General features: G+C 56.3%; 1 protein-coding gene across 10 annotated transcripts in view; it reads left to right on the top strand.

Annotated features, from left to right (window-relative positions):
• The window catches only part of LOC139440241 (steryl-sulfatase-like), a 113574-nt gene that overhangs the window by 32872 nt on the left and 56639 nt on the right, over window positions 1-24063 (top strand). For 9 of the 10 annotated variants that reach the window (XM_071220346.1, XM_071220344.1, XM_071220343.1 and 6 more), the window contains exons 2-6: window positions 2381-2509; window positions 19359-19499; window positions 20712-20833; window positions 20935-21057; window positions 22838-23261. In XM_071220346.1, the coding sequence (XP_071076447.1) occupies window positions 2487-2509; window positions 19359-19499; window positions 20712-20833; window positions 20935-21057; window positions 22838-23261 (833 nt within the window). In that variant the 5' untranslated portion in view covers window positions 2381-2486. Of the gene's footprint in view, window positions 1-1977; window positions 2177-2380; window positions 2510-19358; window positions 19500-20711; window positions 20834-20934; window positions 21058-22837; window positions 23262-24063 lie in introns of those variants that run through there. The other variant, XM_071220341.1, reaches the window with a different exon arrangement.

Here is a 24063-nt window from a genome sequence, read left to right as displayed (position 1 = left end):
GCCGGGACCCTCCAAACTCGAAAGCTGGAACCTCTTACACCCGGACAAACTGCGATGACCGGTCACCCTGTGGCAAACCCATGCGATGCTGGCCACTCGCCTTCCCTGTTTCCGTACCGGCTCCCCGTACCGTGTTGGTCACACGAGCGTCTTCACGGGCACGCCGTAATCACACGCTTTAATAACAGTGCTTCTGACTGTTACTGGGGCAGACACTTCCTCCTGCTGTTAGTCATGGGCTGTTGGGGACTCTTCCAAGCGTTTCCCTGGTGCCAGGAAACCTAATGTCAGAACCACGCGAGACAACGCAGCAGGCCCTTGAGCAACATGGTTTTGACCAGCACACGTCCACTTGTACGTGGGCTGTTTTCAATGAGTGTGCAGAGGGCCGTACACGCATTTCCGCTTCCTTATGTTTTTCCCCAGGACGCTTTCTTCCCTGCAGCTCACTTCATTGCAAGAACACGGCATGCAGCACATGTCACATACACAGCTGTGCTCGCTGACGGCTTACGTGCTCGCTGAGGCTCTCGGTCAACAGCATGTTATGAGTAGAGAAGGTTTGGGGGGGGTCACAACTTATAGGTGGGTTTTCGTCTGCCCGGGAGGGGTTGATGCCGCTCAGTCTGTGTTGATCTTCAGGCCTCTTGTTCCGGGACTATCATCTGGATGATACATTTTGTCTAAAACGATGAATTTTCGCACAGGTTATCTCAGGCATTGGTTCTGACCCTGGACACTGCTTACCCTGGAGTCCCAGCTCATCGTTTATGTGGGGGAGGGGCTCATATGGCTGCTGCTTTGTGGGGGGAGGAGGGCATCCTACACATCACGGCTGTTTGCCGGCCGTGCCCACCCAGCTGGGACACGCGGAAATGTGTGCAGACCCTGTGTCATGCCCCGTCTGGGGCCGAGGCTGCCCTGGCTGACAACCTCCCTGGTATGACCTTGAAAACTGCCCTCTGCACACAGGCCTTTAGGTTGCACTGTGGGCTCACGTCCTTCCCTAGGACAGGCATTGGTGCTCGATTCCTTTCTACCTCTTTCTCCATCCTTACCTCCCTGGGGGGAGTGAGCCCAAACCGCCCAGCATCCCTCAAAGGGCTGCCTCGCAGATAGCTTCCGACTCTGTTCTGTGACTCAAAGGTGTGAGGAGGAGAGAGGAAAGTGATTGGGACCGTTCCTGCCTCGCCAGGGGAGCCTGCCAACGGCCCCAACCCACATCCATGGGCTCTTAGTCTCGCCCAGTTGGGTCAGGGAACACTGTTCCCTTCCAACAAGCATCAAATGCGAAAAGCCGCGAAAAGCCTTGCCGGGGGACCGACTGCAGTTTCAAATGCCATGTCTGGGCTGGGGGGGGGGGGACACCACATTTCCGGGACACAGACTGACCCTCAGACATTCTTGCTGGGAGCTGAACATCAGTAAGGCCAGACCCACACTTAGAAAAATCTATACATCAGTCACTTTTCTCCCACATCCTGCGCCCCTGTGAACGCTGTGTACCGGGTGGGATGATACTTTGTATTTTAAAGGGTGGGATGATACTTTGTATTTCAAAGCATAAATGATAGATTCAGACGTTAATACATCGTTTCAAGGCATATGCCAGGTTTTGTCTAAAGGGCAGGACCTAAAAAGCCTAATATGTATACAGAAATGTTCCCAGCCGTCTTTATGGCGTCTCCAAAGCTGCGTCTCAATGGCTCTGCAGGGCTGCCTTCCAGAGGTGCAAAAAGTTTCTCTTAAGGGCTGGTTAATAAACATTCTCAGCTCTTGGAGCCAAATCATATGTTGCAATGCATGTGGCCGTGTTCCAGGACAGCTTGTTTATGGGCCCTGAAATATGAATGTTCTGTACTTTTCACAGGACACAGTCTTCTTCTTCTTTTAACCGTTTCCAACTGGGAGACAAACACATTCTTCCTGGGCTCCAGAAACACATGGGTGGGTGGCGGGCTGGGGTGGGGGACAGTCCTAGGAGGTGGTGTTTGCGACCCCAGCTCTATTAAGATAATCTCTATTGAGAGCTTGTAGAGGGGGGCCATGTCCCCTGCCCCTTTGTCCTTGGAGCCTGTGAGAAGGACAGATGGCAGATCGTAACAAAACAATTAAGTACACTGTTGCAAATAGTGATACAGGCTATCCAGGGGGAAGGTCGCCAGTGGAGGAATAGGTGAGTTTGTATCGGGCAATCCAGTGGGGCTTCACTGAGGCGGTGTCTCCTCAGCCGAGGCCTGCAGCTGGCTAGGAGTTCGTCCGAGAGTGGAAAGGAGAAAGATGTGGGTGTAGGAATTCTTTAGGCAAGGAAGAGCCGCTTGGGGAGGGCAGCATGGGCTTGTGCAGGCTGTGATGCTTCTCCCTTTGGATGCGTTCACAGGGCGGAGCCGATGCGCCCCTCTCCTCTGTGCTGAGAACCACCCGCCTCGCTGTGCCCGCACATGCCGCTGCCCACCACGTGAGGCCTGTGGAGGACAGCCCCCGAGATGGCCTGCCCGTCGCTACCCATGTAAGTAGCAGCCACGCCCGCGTGGCCCCGTCACTCGGAGAACGCCGTTGCCCCTTCGGTCCCCGCGTGCTGGACTCCCCCGAGCTCACGGACCACAATGCAGGAGACCTGTGTCTGGTGTTCGGGAAGATTCCGATGCTCTAGGGATAACACGCGTGTGGGACTATCCCCGTGTCCTTTTCCTTCAGAAAGGCCGTTGTAACCAAAGGTCCCTTTGCCCACAGGGGCCACACATAAGCACAAAGCCGTGTTCCTAGAGAAAGCGGGACTTCGGACGGGGGCAGCACGCTGATAAGCAGGCCGTGAGGTGTGTGGGCAGGACCCCTGAGACCTGTGGTGGGGACGGTGTTTGAATGCCACATGCCCAGCCTGGACCTGACCGGCGACCCTCGTTCCGTCAGCACAGCGGCCATTGCGTGGCCGAGTGGGGCGGCTCCCGGTCTACCTGGTGGTGTGGGCTACTGTTGTGAGTCAGCCCTGGGGCACCCAGAGATGGCCTTCCTGTAGGAGGAGCGCCTCCCCCAGGTGGAGGTGTGTATGTGCACCGAGTGTGTGACCACAGGAGAGAAGTGAAGGGGCCACATGTCACTGGCCCTCTGTCATTGCGATGTCACAGTGGCCACTCTGTCATCAGATCCTGTCCCCACCCACACCCCCCACCACCGTAGGAGCAGGCACGGAGAAATGGGCCCAGAGATGCTTTCAGGGAAGACAGGGCTTCGCCTGAGGAAGGAGAGACCCCCAGAGGGGGAGCCACGGTGTGACATCGGGAAGACGGAGGCTTGCGAGCCTGCGTCTCCCTCCGTGGCCCTGGGCTCCCTGGAAGCTCCTTTGTCTCGGGGCCCAGGCTGGACGTGAGAAGCAAAGCGTGACCTCTGTGTGGGGCCCGTGTCAATTCTTGGGTGAGCCTGCCAGCCACGGCGACTGGGAGCGGAGCGAGGGTTCCAGGGACACTGAAGGATCTTTCAACATGACCTTGCTCTGTCGGGCTGCCAAAGACAGTCCTGGGTCAGGGCCAGTATTCCCACCAGGGGGTGGCGGGCCAAGCCGGACGGTGTTTGGGATTTCACCTCTTTGGAGGGGCTTGGCTCTGGGCATCTGGTGGGGGGAGGCCAAGGAAGCTGCTCGCCATCCCGCTGTGTGTGCGGCGGACCCCACCACAAAGCATCGCGGAGCCTTGGGTGGAGAGCACCCAGGGAGGGACGCCCTGCTGCATGGAACTACGGACTTGACCGTAGTTCCATCTCTTTCTTCTCAGAACCTCCAACGGCCTTTTCCTTTCCGGGGGCTGTGCTGGGATCAGAGTTGAAGAGAAGCAGATGAGCTTTCAGGATGCATTTTCCCCATTAGGTTTAAGCCCTCCCGCTGCAAAGAACATTCAGAGAGGCTTAGCGCCGCAGCTGGTCCGCGGCGAGGGCTGAGCCGCTTACCTGATTCCCTGTCTCCCGGGATTTCGGTCGTGTGTTGGTTAAGAGGGTCGTGAGCTCCTTTTCTCTGTTCCAGAGCAAACTCTCCGAGCGTTTTAAAGATTAATTTATTTCCTAACGTTCCCGCTAAAGCAGGAGTCGGCTTTGATTTCTGACCCAGCTTGCGAAGCCTTAAGCGCTTGCTTAGTACAGTTTGATTTTTACTGCTCTGGAAAACAACTGTATGTTTTGCGAGGAAGTGCTCCGAATCCTTTGTTTTTAGTGGCTTTCCTCTGGCGGGAAGGCTGGCAGGTCGGGGACCCCACTGGAAGTGCTTAGGACCGGGGCACAGGTGCAGCAGCTGCGTACGCGTCTCAGGAGGCTCGTGCTTAATTCACTAGGTACCAAGATGATGTATTCACAGTCGTTTCTTATGTGCTGGGGTCAAGTGGGCGGCTTCCCGCGGGGCTGAAACGCCCACTCCGCCGTACCTAATAATGACGTTCACTCCGTCTAACCCACGTAAAGCCCCCTCCCGGGGTGTCGCAGAGTGCGTCCTCCTGCAGCACGCCAGGGGCTCGGGGACAGCATGTTAAAGTCCCCCTCGCAAGGGGAGGAGGTTGACCATGGACAACGCGCTTTCATCTGCGCCGGCTCCCCTCCCGAGCAAGGTCGAGGGATACTAAACTTTTCTCATGAGGCTATTTTTTTTTTTTGTAAAGGGACATTTTATGAGATGTCTTTGCATTGGATGAGCTCTGCCTGCTCTGTCTTGGCTTTTTCTGCTTCCATCCATTGTTGGACAGAGAGCGGTTTCTCAAAATCCTTTCTGGATCTGGAAAAGGGTTTCCAAGTGGACCAGAAAGTCTTGGTGAAGATATTTCACGCAGCAAAGCTCCATGCAGGAAACCACATGTCCGGGGAAGATAATCCCCACCTGGAAGGTGGATGGCCATGGCGTTGTGCCTCAGAGACAGGGTACGAGGCTAGGCTGGTGAAGAGGGAAATCACGGGAGCCAAGGGGGCCTTCCCGAGGTGGCCTTGTAAGCGAGTGCTCGCCGGCAGGGAGGCTCCGGGTGCCCTGTGCCTCCGAGCAGGAGGCAGGAGGCAGGAGGCAGGACCGGCAAATGTCTGGGCGTGCCGCTGCCAGGAAGGTCCAACCGGAAACCGTTGACGAGGACATAGAGGAATGTAGAATGCTCTGTGTTTTATGAGACGCTCGACCCCGATTACTCCCAAAAAGTCTTTGTAAAGTCACATGAAGCCAATACCAGAGGACGACTGTGGCAGATTTCAAACGATGGTGAAGCATCGCGGTGAAACCCGACCCGTGCGTGGGCGCTGGGTTGGAGAGAAGAGCCAGCTGGCGGAGCTGTGTTGGCGGACTCTGTAGGACGTGGGCTGTGCAGATGGAAGATCGCGTCCTGGCATTAGGGGTCTCGAGCCAGACTCTCCAAGGGCGAAGCGCCCCGATCTATGCAGCCTACTGTGAGGCGTCACCTCGCACAAACACAAGTCCGTGTCTCATCCTTTGTTACGCTTCCGGCGGAGAGAAATGGGGATGCCCACCAACACATGCACACAGACAGAGGTGGAAGGCTGGCAAACGTGAAAAAGTATAAATGGTGAGGCTGAGTCCCTTTTCCCACGATTCGGATGTTTTACGTGACATCGCGGCGGTGACAGTGGCCTCATAGACCTTCACAGGTGGTCTAGGTGTTCGGTGTACGATGCTGTGATCCACCGTCTGGACACAGCATTGGGTGCTCACCAGCCACAGCCCATCTCCGTCCGTCAGCCTGGAGCGGATGCCCTGAACGCCTCCCGCCGCCCCGCGCCCTGTGCCGGGTACCCACCACGCACTGTCTGCGCCTAACCGTGTGTGTGCTTGTTGGCTGCTTTCTGTTCCGTATCCCGCACGTCCCTGCAGTCCCATGGTTTTGGAGACTGTGAAGATTTCCCCCGAAGAAGCAGAGCTGGGGGAAGCATGTACGTGGGTTGCTGCCTGAGGACGCAGTGTATTCCCCTGACTTGGTTTGTGAGCTGCTGTGCAGGACCCGTGCACGAGAGGCTCGGGGTGTGTGCGCTCCCTGCTGTGGGGCACACGTGGCAACCCCTCGTCCCTGTCACCGAACATGACAAGTGCCTGTTTCTCTGGGAGGGGTTGCTTACAAACGCACCTTGGAGCCCTGACCCTGTTGCTGTGCCACTTAGCACTGTGACCACGTGGTAGCTGCTCGTCCACACGAGCCTCAGAGATGCTCGTGCCGTCTTCCACAGCGCCAGCCCCGGTTTCTCTCACCTGGCCCGGGGCTCCCGTGGCCGGGTAACTGCACGGAATCCTTCTGCGCGGGGGCTGCCCAAGGATGCACAGGAATCACGGTCTGCTCCCCGTTCCCACTCCGCGTTCGTCTCTGAGTGGGTCGCCACAGCAGGCTTGGCTTGGGTGCCGTGGGTCCGCGGAGCTGTGTGCCCATCAGGAGTAGCAGACTCCATTTCGCTTTGTCCTGATCAGCAGCACTGCCTTCACACCGTAAAGCTATGCATTTGTTCCACATTCTTCCAAGCGAGCGTGGAAACACACCGAAGGAGCCCTGGGCCGAGCCCTTCATCGGTGAGCGTCACATCCGCTCCAGGGCGACGAGTGGAACAGCAGCCCTGACGGGTGGGCGGCCTCTGTTTCTTTACAGGCTGATGCAGAACGCAACAGTATCAAGGACACAACAAGACTGCCTGGGAAGCCCATCAGAAAATAGTGCATATACATCACAGTGAGTTTACATGCTTTGTGACGTTTCCATATGGAGTGTCAGAAGAGAATGATAAATGTCTGTCATTAGGCTGATCTAGTCATGGAGGGTCCTGGCCTTCTCACCTGAAAGTGATCACTGGTGGATGGTGAGTGGTTGCTACAATGCTATTCTAACCGATACAACTGTATGACTTTGTATCGCCCATTGTAGCAAAGCGACACCATGACACTACCGTCTCTATACTGCCGTAACCTGTGCTAATTCGTGTCTCTATTTTGACTAAACGCAACCCTGCATTTGGTGACATAATGGGAATATGCCTTTCAATGTCCTCTTGTTCTCATCCCCTGCTATCATCAATGAAAATGGAGATTTTTTTTTTCCTGAATTCTACATTTTTGTAATGCTTTTTGCATCTCCGGGAGTCCTTACCCTTTTCTCGTTTGTCCCCTGAGCCGGCGGCGATGCGGTGAGTGTGTTTAGTGGCAGCGGAATCTTTCGTGCCAGGTGAACGGGGAGCCGGCGGGCTGGAGTGGGCTGCCAGGTTTCTTTACTTTGAGGTTCTAACATTCTCAAAATAAAGAGGAAAGAAAAACTTCACAATACACAGTTCATGTGCATTTACAAGTCAGATGGCATTTCCTTACTTGTGTTCTTTGCTTTTTAAAATCAATATCCCACCTGTTATTCTGAGAAAAGAAGAAAAAAAAAACCTTTGACTTCAGAATAAATGTACTTTCAAGGACATTTTCCTTTGTTAGAAATAGAAAATCGCCTAATACCGTTCTGAGCTTCTGCAGGCATTAGCATACGAATATGCTAGATAAGCGTTAAGCCTTTTCGGTAATACTGCACATCAAGATGACAGCTAAGAAGTAATTTGGAGAAACCACACATTTGGACTTTTAGGGAACTTTATGAATGCCAATTTTTGCGTCATTCCGGCCTCCAGTTAATTTTAAAGATTACTGCGTGTCGTGTCGTTAGGAATGTGAAGAACAGGTTCAGGCTCCCGTGGCTGGTCTTCTTCCTAATAATCGGGAGACGTGGTTGAAGTCGCATGTTTGGTGGCCATTCCCCCGTGATACCGGCCCGCACTCAGTCGCTGGGCCTACCAACTGCCTGAAGAAAATGGGACGTCGGGCTTGCAGAAATGGACGTGCAGTTTAGAAGGGAAAGCTTCAGCCTTTCCACCGTCCCGACGCCGTTCCTACCCACGAGGGTCCCTGCGGGCAGCAGGCGAGTGAGGGGGCACCGCACGGCCCCTGGACACAGCCGTGTGCGTCCCCTCCCCTGCTTTTTCTATGCTTGTTGGTTGGGTCCCGCGTGGACACGGTGCGGGGGAGGCAGAGGCGGAGTCAGGATGGGTTTTGATGGCTGAGTGACAGGGAGTTTCTCTGAGAACAGACACAGCTGCCCTGGCGCCACACACGGGAACCACTTTACCCAGGTCTGAGCCAGAAGTGCGCGTTTCCGTGGGTTCTCACCAGGAACGTGTCCCAGCCACTGGGGCAGCCCGTCTCACCCCCGCACGGCTGCTCTGCCTGTCTGGGGGTCAGCGTTTCAACCCCTGTGCCCCCTTTCCCTGCTCATTACCAAGTCCCAGGGTGGTGTGTCCCCCGTGCTCCGTGGTGGGGGCTGCCCGTCCGCACGTGCTAGGTTGGCTTTGCCACCCACAATGTGGAAGATATACATAGTTGCCTCTCCCACGCCCCCTACTGGGGACCCGGCCCACAACCCAGGCATGTGCCCTGACTGGGAATCAAACTGGCGACCCTTTGGTTGTTCGCAGACTGGCGCTCAGTCCATTGCGCCACAGCAGCCAGGGTAGAACAATGGTGTTGAAGGTAATGATGAGATAAGCAAATTCCAATCCTGAAGTTTCACCATATAGTACAGACATACCTGTGGACACAGGAAAGTTTAGAGCTCCGAGTCCTTTCACGTTGTAATTGAAATTGCAGCTAGAATTGAAGACAGGCTGTCGCGTACGCGTGGACGAGCATCCCTGTCCGTTCACTCCCAATAATAGCCTGGTCAGAACTCTAACAAGTGACCGAAGACTTACACTCTCAGTCCGGGGACAGAGTCACTTACCTAAGCTGTGGCAGGTCCAAGGTTACACCCATCTGTTAACAATCAAGAGTCGTCCCAGGTCAGTGCAAGACAGGTGTTTTGCCTGTGTCCTAGGTGTTGAGTCACTTGATGGGGGGGCAGGGGGGACGAGGAGAATGCTTCGTGGCCTCCCGCAGTTCCTGGCACAGCGGGGAAGACAAACACGCCCCTTCCCAGGGCTCTCGCGCAGGCAGAACCGCTCCTTTGCCTGTGGTTGCCACACAGGTGCCATATTTCTGCTGTATGGCTTGTCTCTCGTCCTTCCTGCCAGGACGTCTGACCGCTTCTGGTCCCCCCTGCTGCCCTGGGAGAGTGGCTGTGCATCCACAGGCCAGCGGGGCCGTGCACAGGAGCCCTGAGCTGCCACAGGGGCTGCCAGTTTGGAGCTCACGAGGACGAGGACGAGGACGAGGATGAGGACGGCCAAGACGTGGGACTGTTTCGCTCCCAGAAGCTGATGGAGGCTGTGCGGCAGGGGAAGTGAGCAACGATCGGCTCTTCTCCCCTCCCACCTGGCAGTCATGTAACTCGAGTCCCCGAGAGGGGGCGGCAGCACAGCTGCACCGGCTGTTTGGACGGCGATGTTGCTTAAGTGGCTTCTGGCGCGCGGGAGCCGCTCGGCAGCCAGGAGGCTCTGACGGGAAGGGAAGGGTCATTTTGTGTAAAACTCACAGTCAGGAAGGGCTCCAGCTCGGCTGGTCCAAGAGGCTCCTCCCGCCAGCCAGCCTGGCCGGCATGGAGACACACACGCCAGACTCAGGAAATGGGGGAGGTTATTCTCGAGGATGGCTGCAAAAGGGGAATGCGCTGTGGCCGTGAGGACCGCAAGGGTCGAAAGGCTGGCCACCTGGCATTTTGTGTGACGCGGAGGAAGCCAGGCTGGAGCAGCTGGTGTGGGCCTGTGGAGAGAAGGGGCCCCGGCTGCACAAGGCGCCAGAGAGGGCTGTACCCCAGCGCCCCCTGCTCTCAGCTCAGCCTGTCCACGGGCTCCTCCTGGGGCCGCAGCCAAGCTCAGTCTGGCAGGAAGGAGCCAGACGGAGCCCAACCTTCGTTCACAACCATTCTGTTCCCATTGACCAGCAAGGACAAGCGATTCAGTGAATCGTTTAGGAGACAAAGAATGGGAATTGAAGAGCCATGCCCACTCTTGTGCCGGGTAGGGTCGGGCACGGGAGAATGTCCCCTCTAGTCTTCTTGACGTCTTACGGTTGGACTCCCAGTACTGTGCACCCGAGACCTGATTAACGGGAGGAAAATGAATCGAAGACAAGGACAAAGGAGACCAGGAAGGATAGTGCTCTCTGCAATGACGGACTAGCCAGCTCTTTGTGCTTTTTGGACAAAGAAACAATACGTTTGGGGACTGATGACAAGACAAAGACACTTCGCTTTGGGTGCGCACTGCTGAGCAACCTGCACACCGCTGGGGCCCAGGCGGGTGGCGAACCAGTAAAGGGGGGACGTGCCTTGCTGTACAAGGAGACGGAGGTCAGCGTGCCCTTCCTGAACAGGCTGCTGGCCTGGTAACTGCAATTCAAAGGGACCAGCCTGTCCCCATGGGGTATTGTGTGGAGGCTGCCTGGGCACTGACAGGTGGCACAGGGCATCCCTGAGTCTCACCTGAGTCTCACCTGAGACTGTCTGCAGTCAGCCATTTTGCAGAACACGGAGAATAAGAGCATCTCGTAACTCGCCGCATTCCATACTCTGAGGCGCGGGTGAAAGTCACCATTGTCGGTGGTCTGACTTCAGCCAACAGCGTAGCCTGCTGTTTGTGGCTGAGCGGGAAGGGGGCAGGTGTTCTAGCAAGGTGCCGATGGGACGTGTCCCCAGGCGTGCCTTCCCTGCGTGAGCTGCTCAAGCATCCGTGGGCCAGGCCCTGCCACACGGCCAAGGTGGACGCCCACGTTTTAGTGGAGGAGCGAGGCCAGGACCTGGTGGACGGGCCCGCTTTCCAGGGACAAGGCCGCTGCTGAGAACATGCTTATGAACTCCCGCTGCTGCAGAAACCGAGATCCGAGGGTCGGGAATGAAGTTGCTACCCGCTGGACCATCAGCCTACAGCCCCAGCGAGGGGCGGAACTTGGCCTTGAAGACGGTGAGTGCGCCTCTTGCTTTTACCCGTGAAACACACGGACCTGCCAGTTGTCTCTACAAAGATTGTTGTGCACTTGGTTTTGAAAATCTGCTGTTGCTTGGCCACTCCGATTGATGATAATGGTTTTCTGTGAGGCTCAGGGAGGGAACGCATGGAAGGCGTTATAAATGGGAGTAACTAGTGAGATGCAAATCGTTTTTATGGATGTTTCAACACATTGGAAGGACCCGTCAGTGAGTTAGCTCACCAAGTCATGTGTTAAGTAGCATCTTCCCCTCGAGTGTATTTCGCCGGGCGATGTCACCCGAGGGCCAGCGCCAGTGTGGAGGCAGGTCCCCCCCACTGCCCCGTGCAGAGGCGGACGAGGATGCTCCATGGGCTGGGCGGCTCTCTCACTGCACAGCTTTTGTTTCTCTTTGCCTCTTCGATGTATCTTAGATGAAGAGTTTGCTGGTTCACAGAAGGGAAGTCCTGTTTGGGAAGAATCACTATAGTCATTTTGTTCGAAGTCCTTACATCTCCGAGAAGTACTATGTTTAGCTGTGTACAATGCACATTTTGGGGCCCAGATTTTTGAGGGGGAAAATAAGGAAGCACATTATACATGAGTAACATGATCACAAACCAGGGGTATAATAATGGGTATCATAATCCCGTATATGGTGCGCACGAAGATGTGGGTGCGCGTTCTACACTACAAAATACGGGGGACCCCTCTGCCGCATCCCGGACAGATGGGGTCCTGCTCCTGCCGGGTCACGGCAGGAGAGAGACGCGGTGGGACAGGCCGACCGTTTACGGGTCTGGCTGCTTTTATAGGATCGTGTTCCTGGTTTGGGACACAGTCCTCGCTCCGGCCTCCGAGACGAGAGCTCAGTCTTTTCTCTCGTTTCCAGCCAGCCAAAGACAGCCGTAAAGCCCTTTGTCCTCTCACGGAAATGTTACCAAGTCCCGAGAAATCCCTTAGACATAACGCGTTTTTTTCCTTTCCCTTAGCATCTTTCTGTTTTTTCTGTCCTTGGTAAGCTAATTTGTGTCTGTCCCTCTTAAATAGGAGTGATCTGAGCTGAAAAATATTCCAACTCTGGTGGGACGTGTGGAGAGGAATTTATCTTCCTTCTCTCAAAAACATCTTCTGTGGCTGTGTACCAAAGCATCGTTAATTTTCATCTCTGTGACTTCACGTCACTCTGTTGCCAGCCTGGCTAAATAACACTTTGTCCTCGACTAAAATTCTCTCTCCGAGAGTTGCAATTAGTCCACACCGTGATAACAGCAGGCTCATGCCGAGGATTGGTTTTCTTTTTAAATCCTCACCGAAGGGTATGTTGATTGATTTTAGAGAGACGGAGGAGGGGGCAGGGGAAGAGAGAGAGAGAGAGAGAGAGAAGCATCCATCGGTTGCCTCTCGTACACGCCCTGACACAGGAACAAACCCACAACCCAGATGCATGTCCTGACCCGGAATCGAACCCACAACCTTTCTGTGCGTGGGACGACGCTCCAACCAACTAAGCCCCTTGGCTGGGGCGATCACATTCCTTAATGAAGTGGACGATGTGTCTCCCCGTTGGATTTTAATCAGTGACTTTCCATCTTCTGCGCCGCTTATCGAGGTCTCTCTGCGACGTTCTTCCCTTCCAAAGCACCGTCTGTTCTCCACCCGTTGGATGAAGTCACCCGTCGCACCCCCACTGACATGCTCAGTGTAAATGAGGGAGCCGAGCTGAGCTGTACAGCACAGGCTGGAGAACCTGCCACGTTGGCCACGAGGCTCCCACAAATCAGCGGTCTCGGGGAGCACCGTTCACCAGCGACAGACAACCATGGAGCTGCCGCCCGAGGCTGTGAGCTGCCAGCTGCAATGCCTGTTCCCCCTGCTGCTGGAGTGACGAGGAGGGAGAGGCCCACCGCTTCCTTGGAAGGCCGGGGGTCCGCACGGGTGCCGGCCAGCTCAGGGCGCTCCCACGTGCGGACAGACCGTGTAGAGAAGTGCCAGTTAAGGCTCTCGCGCCGTCCTTTTGTTCTGTGTACGCTGAGATGAGGTGCAGGTGTGCCGCACCCCGGTGACACATTCATAATGACTGATGGAGTCCTCGCCCCAGGAGCCTGGTGCCCAGCTGGCAAAAACGCCTTCCTTTTTCCCTTCACAAATAACACGGTTGTTTACGAAACGGCACGGTCACACGGCCATGTGGCCCGTAAAGGCACACACGCATGCACGCGTGCGGACATTTGCCTAAGACGTACGGCGATCTCGAGGCTACATGGGGCTCCCCGCACCCCGTTTGCACTTGCATAGGCTTTCCTTTCAAAGCTACGCAGCTGCCATCGCCGGCTAATTAATTACGGACGAGGACACGCTCTCGTTTGAACTTGGATCTTCTCGGTCGACTCTCGCCGTCACTGTTGGTCAGCAAGGAATGATAAGCTTGAACTTCATGCAAGCTGAATGCGTGAACGCTTGCCGGGGGTCCGTGAGCTTTAGGGAGGCCGGCTTCAGTGACAACCACCTCGGTGGGAGAGAGCTCAAAGAACCAGGCACGTGGGGAAGGAGGCCTTCCGTCGCAAAGGGGGTGTTTTCAGTCTTTTCCAAACTCACGTGGAACCCAACTGCGCTCCGTAAGAGTCTTACAGTATCTCGGCTCTCACAACATCCCCCAGCTCGGGACAAAGGACAGCCCCCAAAAGAGTGGACTTGCAGGTAACCTTCCCTGAGTACGCATCATCCATTCCGTCTGGGAATTTCTTTTCTGAGTTTTCTTCCTGACGTTCAGATCGACTTGTGCGTTATATCAAAGCCGCCTGTCGGCTGGCGGAGGCTTTGCAGTGCTCCCTGTGAATTCTATTGACTGATTGTCGAAATCTATACCTATCGTTTACCCAAAGGGCACTTGTCGCCTGGGCGAAACGGTGAACACGCTTGTATTCTTTGGCACATTCTTTGATGTCTTCACTATGATTACGGGCGTTTCAGAGGCTGCGTCGACTTGTGTTAACATTTTCACGTCTCACGCCACTTGTGTTTACACTCACATCTGTACACACACACACACACGCATGTGTGAATATCAACGATGGAAATGAATCGTGGGCACGGAATTCAGCAACTTTGGCCCTTGGGAAACGTCCATCCGCTCTGTCCGTCTGGCCGCTGGTGTGAGCCGCCCTCTCTGCAGAGCTGTGGTTTTGTTCCAGATGCCAGGGGGCTTAGCTCCCCTCTGGCTTCAGAGGCTGCGAGGAGAAATCCCCACACCTCTTTCAGTGGGGCCTGGGATCTCGGCACGGCTGAGGTCCCACGGATTTCACTCCGCTTTGCTGCTGGGTGGTGGCTTGTCGGGGGTTGGGGGAATTCTCCTTTCTCTCCCCTGCCCTGGATTTGGTCAGCGCCCAGGGTGAAAGCCCAGAGTGCCCTGGGGAAGGGGTGGGGAAGGGGTGGGGAATGGGGGGCAGGGAACCTGTCCTTTCCTGCCCTTCCCTGTCCCGCCACGGCACGCCGCCATCTAGTGGGGTCAGTGGAGGCCTGGGGAAAGGTGTGGAAGGCTTGGGTGCAGACGGATGGTCTTCTCAGACCTTGATCTGCTGTGCTGGCCTCTGTAGCACGTAGATGAAACCCCCACCTTTCCTTTGGAGCTGGGCCCTCCCGCTCCCCGTCCCTCGGCAGTGGTTCAGGGTCTCTTCCTTGTAGCGAGATCCGTCCCATCCTGCCCTCTTGTTCCTGTCGGTTTTACTGCATCCTCCACTCTCTCCTGGGTCTAAAGCACTGTGACTTTAATGAAGAGCCTCTAATGCTGGAGAGCAGGGAAAAGGGTCCAGCAGAACAGGGGGTCCCGTGATCCACTTTAGTGGGGAAGAAGGACGGTGGGTTCCCCAGGCCCCAGGACAGGGGCGGCTGATTCCAGGGACAGAAGGGTGAGGGCAGGGCCTGCCACGGGTCAGGGGACCAGGGACTGAGCCAGCGTGGACACCCACACCCTGAAGGCCCTTATCTGGGTGCCCCATTGGCCAGGTGTGGAGGTCCGGCCAGCTCAAATTCTGATCGGGCCATGCATTCCAGCTGCCCACCAGCGTACCAGCAAAAGAAATGTTTAAGAAAGAAGCCTGTGCCCATCCTTACAGGCCCTGCAAGTTACACGCGCATCTCTTAGGTGTTCAACGCTGCTTTGCAGCAGCTGTGACAGCCTGGGGCAGGCAGGGAGGGGCCCCGCCCTCCCCAGCAGGCCACCCCGGCTGAGTGACCTTTCTCTGCCCACCTTGCCCACAGCGGGACTCACTGGCTGGCTGCAGTGTGAGCTCAGGAACAGCAGCTGGGTGGCCACACACTGAGCGGGGTGTCCTGCGGCTTTGACCCTCCTTGCCGTCTTCCCTAATCCCGTCGTTCACTCGGTCAGGCTGGGCCCCGCTGCCTCACAGCTGAAATAATATCGTTTTTTTGTACCAAGTCACCGCCCAGCTGCAGGGCTCTTGCCCCATAAGGCAAGTGTGGGGGCCCAGACAGGACAGCCGCAGAGGACTGGGGACACGTCCAGCCAGGACCGGGGAGAACAGCAGGATGGGGACCAGCCCTCCATGTGCAAACTGCGGGCTTTTCCTTCTCCGCCACATTTCTGCACCTGGTTTTCCACGCTTTCCTGTGGGCCGCCCAGCTAAGCGTCACCTCCCATGCCTGAACACACGCCTATCCTGGGCCTGGAAGCAGGCCTCGGGCGTCGGGCGGTGACAGGGGTGGGACTGGAGGGAGGGTCCCTAAGAAGACCCCCTTGCGCAGGGAGACCTGAGAGGGCAGAGTCGCACGGTGGGAGGGGCTGCGGCCCAGAGCCCAGGCAAAGCTGGCAGGCCAGGCGGCCAGGCATCCAGGGCACCCCTGCCCGTGCCAGCTCTTCATGCACCCGAGTGACAGCTCCCTGGGGGCCCTTTGCAAGGGCTCGAACGTCACACGCCAGAGCTGCAGCTCTCGACCTCATCACCCCCAAATGCGCGGTGCTGCTCTCCCTGTACACCATGTGCTGTGGCCAATGGGCCAGTGACATGGGGGCCCAGGTGGGGGGGCCTGGCTGGGGGCCTGGCTGGGGGTCTGGCTGGGGCCCGAGAGTCCCCAGTCTCATGGGACGTCGAGTTTTACCGCTGCTCTGAAGATGTCACATGTAAGCCAAGACCTTGCGTAGGACTGACTTTTCAAAAAACACTGTTTCCTTCGTGGTACCCCTACATGAATTCACCAGGCTCCGTGGGTGTGCGTGTGGGTGTAAAGCAGTGCACGGCGAAATCCAAGGACCGGGGGCCGGCTCCCCCCTGCGAGCCGGCCCACACGGGGCTCACGGAAGAAAGAGGGCCTGGACACTCCTCTCGGGAAAATCACAAGCAGTGTGGGTAGGTGTTGACATCTGTAAGACCCCTGTTGGAAAACTTACTTAGATGTTATTTCTTCCCTGCCCACATATCAGACTGTTTTCCTCTGTGAGATTAAATAAAACGGGACATCTGTTAGGTAACACTTTGTTAACCAAATTTGATTTCTCCGTAGTGTGAATTGAGCAAAAGCTCCGGGTTTTTTTTTCTTCCAAATACAATATGGTTTGTAATGAAGGCTTTTCCCTGGTTTTCAATGAGCCTTTTCAGCATGAGCCGCACAGACCCACACCACGGTCATTACCGTCAGCCCAGTGCAAATTTCCTCTTTAATCAGCCAATTTAATCAACAAATTTAATGCAGTTCCATCTCCAGTGAGGAGAACGTCCTTTCGTCTCTCTCCTTGATTACAATTCGGTTTGAGGAACAGCTCCTTTCTCAAAATCGTTTTTTTTTTTATCTCACTTTCGGGCCACATTCCATTTGCTCAGAAACGTCACAGTGTTCTTTAAGTAAACATGCCGTGCTTTTCAGATTTTGGAGCTTGCTCATCGCGTGGCGAAGTGTTCCCATCAGCGGAGTCCCTCTGAATGATGTAAAATCTCTCTATGACGGCTGTGTTGTGATTCATGCTCGTGGGAAACAGTAAGGGCTGCTTCCTTGCCGTCGTGATAATTTATAGGTAGTGGGATCCTAAGGGGCGATGAACAAACTCAGATCTTCAAACGGTCCTAATGGGGCCGGCGGTACTTCCGACCCCAGGCCCGAGAGTGTCTGCCCGAGGCCCCTTTCGAGGGTTGAGGAATGGTGCACTCTCCCCGTGGGCTAACCAGAACCACTGGGCGATGCAGAAATTAGCACAGACGTAAATCGTGACGAACGGGCTTCGCCCCTCTTGGGCTTCATTTCGCTGCCCGAGCTCTGTCCGTGCCCTAACTCTCTCACCACAAGGCGCAGGAACTCGGTGCACCTGTTTCTGAGGAGCGCACAGCCATGCAACGGGCCCCCCAACTTTGTCTCGGAGAGGATCCGACCCTGTGTGCCCCAGACTCTTCCTGTCTCCCTGCTTCCCGCCCCTGGCACCTTTTCCGAGAGCGCGAGCCAGGCCGAGCACACGGAGCATGGTCTGTGTCTGAAAGTCAGCGAGCAGCTTCTACCGATGGCATTCCAGGGGCCCCGCTGTCCTTGCTGCCCTGCCCGCACCCTGCCCGGGCACCAGCACCGTGGCGGGGTTATGGTCACGGCATGCACGCCCGCTCCAGCCGCTGCCCCATCCATGTGCCGCCAAGCGGCAGCCTGACGGCCTCAGGGTGCCCAGCAGACACGCCTGCCACCCCGAAGAACATCTCGCTGTCTCCCCTGCCTTCTGGGTCAGGGGGTCACGGCCCCCTCCACGCCTCAGCCCTGCCGTTCACAAGACTCTGCTGCACCCCACAGTGAGGCTTTTCACGGAAGGGAGACAAATGTGCCAGAAACAGGGCCCGGCCTCGCAGGACTCAGCCCTTTGCACGTGGAGGAAATCATGTCATGTCCCCGAGTGATTCTCTGACTCATATATACATATATAATGTTACGTATGCTATACATATGTGTGTGTGTATTTGTCTACGTACATATATGTTATATATTATACAGTTCTGTGCATGTCCAAGAAAAGTAAAACCCCAGCAGAAGCAAATCTGTCTGGGAGAACTCAGAAGCCGTTTGAGTCTAGTCAAACAGCTCAGCTGCCCCGAGGAGGTCTCGGACTAACGGCAACGGTGGTGGGGTTTCAAGGCGCACACAGAGCCTGAATGTTGCCCCGTTGAACTTCGCTCGGAATCGTGTTTCTCTGGGCTCCCAGACGTACATTTTCCTGTTCCTGCCATTTTCCACCTTGATGTGCAAACCCAAAATTCGCCTTCGCATGGTTGGCGAGCCGAGCGGCGTATTTTTAAATGACGTGTATGAATTCCCACCACTGACTCCTAACGAAAAGTGTTGTGAGAATAATTGTGGGGGATGCGTGAGAATGTGAACTGGCTGGACACACCCCTCAGCGGCGCCCCCGTCTCCTCCGCTGCGAGTGTTAGGGGCTGCATTGTCACGGGGCAGCGGGGTATTAAGCATCCCCTTTATACGTGGCTGGTGTGCGTTACCCGTTCGCACGCCCGGAAATCCCCTGAGGGACCCCTGACGTGCCCACCCTAAGCGTTCCCTGGGCGTTGCTAATGGGCGTCTTTGGAAACCTTCAAATCCATGTCTCCTTGTATTTCGAGATGCTTGCTAATGTCTGCATCCTTCCAGTACGGGTGAGACCTTCCAGCCACCTAGAAAACGGCTCAGGGCCCTTTGGAATCGTCTCTTTGGTCGAGTTAGGGTGAGCAGCTGTTCATTCAGCAGAGCCGGCATCCATTCTCGGTTGCACGTGGCGTGTTTTGGCGCCCGTTCACCCGGCCACTGCCCGCACAGAGCCCGCAGTCCTGCTGGGAAGGGGGCCGCCTCGCCTCCCCATCTGTCCATGGAGGTTGCCCCGGGCTCTCAAAAGGGATGGAAGGCGTTCCGCTCAGCGCGTGCCCTGGTGGCAGCCACACCAGCCGGGCAGGGTCCCGCCCTGTGACTATTGGGTCTGGCCCCTTAGCCAGCAGCCAGGGCCACCCAGGCTGTGCACCCCGAGCTCCTTGAGTTTGGAAGGATTGGCTCCTGTCTCTGTTTCCCTTTAAAAAGCTACTAGGCCGATCTCCCAGCCAATACTAGAAAGAAAATCGGACTGAAAATGTGATCTTTCTGAAAACAGTGTGTTTCCAGGGCCCTGGGAGGCAATGCTTAGCTGACGGTGGAGCCCACCTTCTATAGAGACTGCAGGGGTGGCCGAGTTGATTCGTCCAAGCACATGCTCCATGTTGGTCCAGGGTATAGACGGGGCGGCAGCGCTGTCCAAGCCGAAGGAAAGGTTTGCTTTGGGAAGAAACACACAGCAGAGAGAGGGTGACGTGCTTCGCCCAGCGATGTCTTTGAGTGTACGGCTCTGGCCACGGGCTGCCTCGTCGGAAACGTGTGCGGGGAGGGAGGCAGGTTTGAGAGAAGGAGCCGAACGGCCCACCACACGCACACACACACCCTTCACCTCGGCCTTTGTCCTTTGCAGGAAGATGAAGAGCCTTTTGCTGCTGCTGTTCTTCCTGTGTGAGGCTCGGAGCCGGGCGGCCCCAAAGCCCAACTTTGTCCTCATCATGGCCGACGACCTGGGCATCGGAGACCCTGGCTGCTACGGAAACAAGACCCTCAGGTAGGGCCATGTGGCAGCCACGGTGGGAGCCCGTGGCTCCGTGCACAGGCAGCTGTTCCGGGCAGGGCGGCCACCTGCGCGAAAAGCCTTTAGAGCCCACGCTTTCGCATGCCGAGTGTGCGTGTTCACGGAGACCCAGGCAGAGACAGGCGTCAGGCAGGCCAACGTGGCCGTGTGGGAACGAGCATTGTCTGTCGGATACGCTCAGTGCAATCACTAGAAAGATACCACACTAGTTCCTTCTTACCGGCTGCTCCTCCGCTGCTTTCCCCCATATGCTCATTTTTCCTTCCCTTTGGTTCACTCCATGTATTTTGTCTCATGTTCTTGGCCTCCCACTTGGTTTGGGGGGGGTTCATGGTGGCCCTGTCCCACCTCAGCTTGTTTCCTGTCCCCTTGGACCTGCATCCTTTCTGCCTCCTCACCACCACGGCTGCCAGTTCCTGGACCACGAGGGCCCGTCTGTGTCTGAATGCCTGGGAGTCCGAGGTGGCGGCCCACCCCTTCCTGAGAAGGGGCCCAGGATGGCTTAGCCTGCATAACACACCACCCTAGAACACAGTCCATGAGGAAGCATTTGCTAAAACCACGAGCTGACCAAGCGTGCGAGTGATTCACAGCCTGTGGCTCTTTCCCATGAGTGTGCCGCCCCTCGTCCGGGGCCACGCTTGCTGGTCGCTGCTGTTCACGGGTGTACACACACACACAACCCCATGATTTCCTTCGCCCCGAGGCAGGAGCTGCCAGAGCAGAGGTGTCCGAGACTGGTCAGGGGCTTCCCCTTGGCTGTGGTTGGGAAGCAGGAGCTGAGCTATCTTCAGGCTTTCTTATTTGGGCGCATGGAGCTACCTGGTGGGGGGTGGGGGACGGCGAAAGGCTTTGAGCTATCTCTCTGCCCCTCCTCGGACGAGCTCATTTCCAGATGTGCTCCTCCGCTCTAACCCGGGACGAGGGAAGCGGCCTGAGCTCAGCGTCCTCTGCGGCACACGGGGCCCTGAGCAAGTGAGACCCGGGCCAGCGAGGCCTCCACGTGGGTTTGTCCCTTCTCACTCCGGGTCTGGGGTCTGCGTCCCCCTCCTGCTTTCCCCCTCTCTCTCCACCCCGCACAACCCTCACTGTCCCTGGATTTCTGAGAGGTGACTCGTTATAAAAAGCTGCCGAGAAAGCGGCTGTTGCCACATCATCGTGAACACCGTGGGTCCTCTGTCCTAGGACCCCCAACATCGACCGGCTGGCCAAAGAGGGCGTGAAGCTGACGCAGCACCTGGCAGCATCGCCCCTGTGCACCCCGAGCAGGGCGGCCTTCATGACGGGCCGGTACCCCATCCGCTCAGGTACCCACCTCACCGGCCATGGGCCTCCCCCCTCCGCGGGCAGCCTCCCAGCTCCGGGCTCCCAGATGCCCGGGCCTGATGCTTGCTTTCTCCTACTTCAGGGATGGCGTCACAGTCCCGGACTGGAGTTTTCCTCTTCTTGGCCTCTTCCGGAGGACTTCCCGAGAGCGAGGTGACGTTCGCCAGACTTCTGAAGAACCAAGGCTATGCGACCGCCCTGATAGGTGTGTGGAGCTGTGGAGCAGAGGCGGGGCCTGGGCGGGCTGAGCGGGGCCGAGGGGCAGGCAGCACTTCAGGGTCCACATGGCTGATGTAGTGGGCACAACTTGCAATAGGAACAAAATGACTTGAGTTCTGAACTAGAGCACAGTGCTCCCGCCTGGGCTATTTGAATGTATAGATATGTGTTGTTGTATGTGTGTGGGGGGGGTTATTGTGTGTGTGGGTTTATGCCTGGGCTATTTGAATGTATAAATATGTGTTATTGTGTACGTGGGTTGATGCATGGATGGTAGATGGATACATGGAAGATGGGTGGGTGGGTGGGTGGGTTGATGGGTGGGTGGATGGATGGGTGGATGGATGGGTGGATGGATGGATGGATGGGTGGATGGAAGGATGGAGAAACAGGAATAAGGATGCATGTGTCGTTGAAGGTGCAGATGCATAGTGGATGGGTGGCGAGATGGATAGATGGGTAGGAATAGTGGATGGATAGATGCATATATAGTAGACCAGAGCTGAGATGGATGGATGGATGGATGGATGGATGGATGGATGGAAGGAATGATAGATGGGTAATGGTACGCACCCAGAGAGATGGACAGACAGATGGGTGTGTGGGTAGATGGAGAAACAGATGACACGAGTGATAGAGAGAGACAAAGATATGTAGATTAATAGATGAGGTAGATGACGGGTAGATGGATGGGTGGATGGATGGATGGATAGCTAAGTAGATGACAAGGTGGATAAGGACCAGACACAGACAGGAGGAGACGGAGCAGTAGATGAAGTGGACGACAGGCAGGTGGATGAGTGAGACAGACGGAGGGAACGGATGACAGACAACGGATACAGTTATACTCGGAGCATGCAAAACCAGTGGGCGCAGCACGCTAGGGATGAAGGTCTGCATTTTACTTTTTCATGCTAGCACCTGGTTGTACAACAATTTGTCTCAGTCGAGATTGCCGTGTGGATTGTATGCCATTGGTAGGCATGCTGGGTCCCCCCTTTAGCAGATAGCCTGGGGTCCACAAGGCGGACCCTGCCAACTCTCACAGGGGTGCAGTTACCATTCTCGTGCCTCACCCATGTTGTCGGAAAACCATCATCTTTTTTCTTTTTCTTTTTTTTTTTTTTTTTTGGTGAGGCCCTCACTCGTTTAGTGGTATAATTAACATTTTATAAGAAATGTTCAGAGCTTTTAAAATCATTGCGGAGTGATGAGCGTGATTTCCTCATGCCTTGGGGGCAGATTTTTGGAAAGGGACTCATTTCCACCTTCAACATTCAGGGAACACAATCAAGTCGGTTGCGAGACTTTAATTTTAAGAAAATGTGTTTTTAAACAATCATCTATCTCAGAAGGACATAGTTACATAGGCTCATTTAATACAGGGCCCGGCCCAAGGAAGGCTTACTGGGTGTGTTGGCCAGGGTACTGACTGTCTCACACGAGCTGGACGGCCATTGGAGCATTTTACCTAACCTGTGCTGGGGTGTGCTTGTGTGTGACATCGCTATGTTACAGAATTACGTGCTTATGATGGTGTGATAAAAGATTCTCCACTACTTTCCTTCTTCTTCGCTGGTGGAGTGACGGGTTAGTGCCCTCGTGTCTGCAGTAAAGGAAGCAGGGAACTGGAGGGCTGCACAGAACAGGGGGGTGGCTGATAAACAGGCGGGAAGCTCCTCCTCTTCGGCCCGTGGGCTGGGGAAGCCGGCGCCCAAGCCAGGGCGCCTTTGGGGACTGAGCGTGGGGCCCGCCTGTCTCCCCAGGGAAGTGGCACCTGGGCACCCACTGCCGCAACAACAGCGACTTCTGCCACCACCCGTCCAGCCACGGCTTCGACTACTTCCACGGCATCCCCGTGACCAACCTGCGGGACTGCAAGCCCGGGCAGGGCAGCGTGTTCACGTCGGCCATCCGGCTGCTGGCCTTCGTGCCCCTGCAGGTGATCGCCATCGCCCTGCTCACCCTGGCGGCGCTGCGCTGGCTGGGGCTGCTGCGCGTGCCGGGCCTCGTCTTCACCTGCCTGCTCTTGCTGGCCGCCGCCATCCTGGGCGCCCTGCTGGGCTTCCTGCACTACTTCCGGCCGCTCAACTGCTTGCTGCTGCACAACCGCGACGTCTCCCAGCAGCCCCTGTCCTACGACAACCTGACGCAGAGGCTGACGGAGGACGCCGCCCGCTTCATCCGACGGTGGGTCACGCAGCGTCGTTTCTGGGGGCAGAGCTCCCGTGCACTTCCTGCTGCCGAGGCGGTGAGGAAAGTCACGGGAACGCTTTCCGTTGTCCCTCTGAACCGTGGCGCAGGAAGGAGTTGTCCTCCAGGATCACTGCGTGAGTGGCCAAGGTGACGTGGGAAGACAGGAAGGACAGGCACGGGAGGCAGAGAGGCTTCACTGGCGTGTGACACGCTCCCACGAGGCGTGCTGAGCCGCACACGGGCCGCGTGCCCTGGGGCTCCAGTGCGTGTGCCCCAGTTGAGGAGGGAAATGCTTTGGGACATACGGGCATGCACGCCACGCTCCCTCACCCCGACTTTCTCCCTGGGGGTCAAACTTCCTGGGGGGAGATGCTTGTACAGACAGACAGCTACGTGACAAGCTCACCCCATGCTGTAAACTGTACAGCAGCCCGACAGACAGGTCGTCCTTAACACACCTTAGTTAGCAAGAAACCCCTGGTGTTAGTGCCGGGGGGAGGAACTGAAGGTTTCTTAGGGGATCCCGGCCACACTGGCGCAGGACGCCCACGTCACGGGATGGAGACGTATCGGGCAATTGCGAAACATCCAAAATCGGGAAGCGGCCTGGAGTTCTGCTTTTAGTCTCTGATGTTGCACAGGGTCAGGCTGTCCTTTTTCCAGCTCTGGGAAACATAGCTCTCTGCAAGGAGGCCACCAAGGCACGGAATTGTGGAAAGTAGGAGGACCAGGGTAGAGAGCACCTCTGTGCAAAAGTTGGGCCCTGAGGGAGTGCAGGGTCATGGGGACGAGACCC

The sequence above is a fragment of the Desmodus rotundus genome, chromosome X (genome assembly GCF_022682495.2).
Source record: "Desmodus rotundus isolate HL8 chromosome X, HLdesRot8A.1, whole genome shotgun sequence".
Lineage (NCBI taxonomy): Eukaryota > Metazoa > Chordata > Mammalia > Chiroptera > Phyllostomidae > Desmodus > Desmodus rotundus.
Note: the sequence above shows the minus strand (reverse complement) of the source record. Positions and strands in the feature narration are given on the sequence as shown.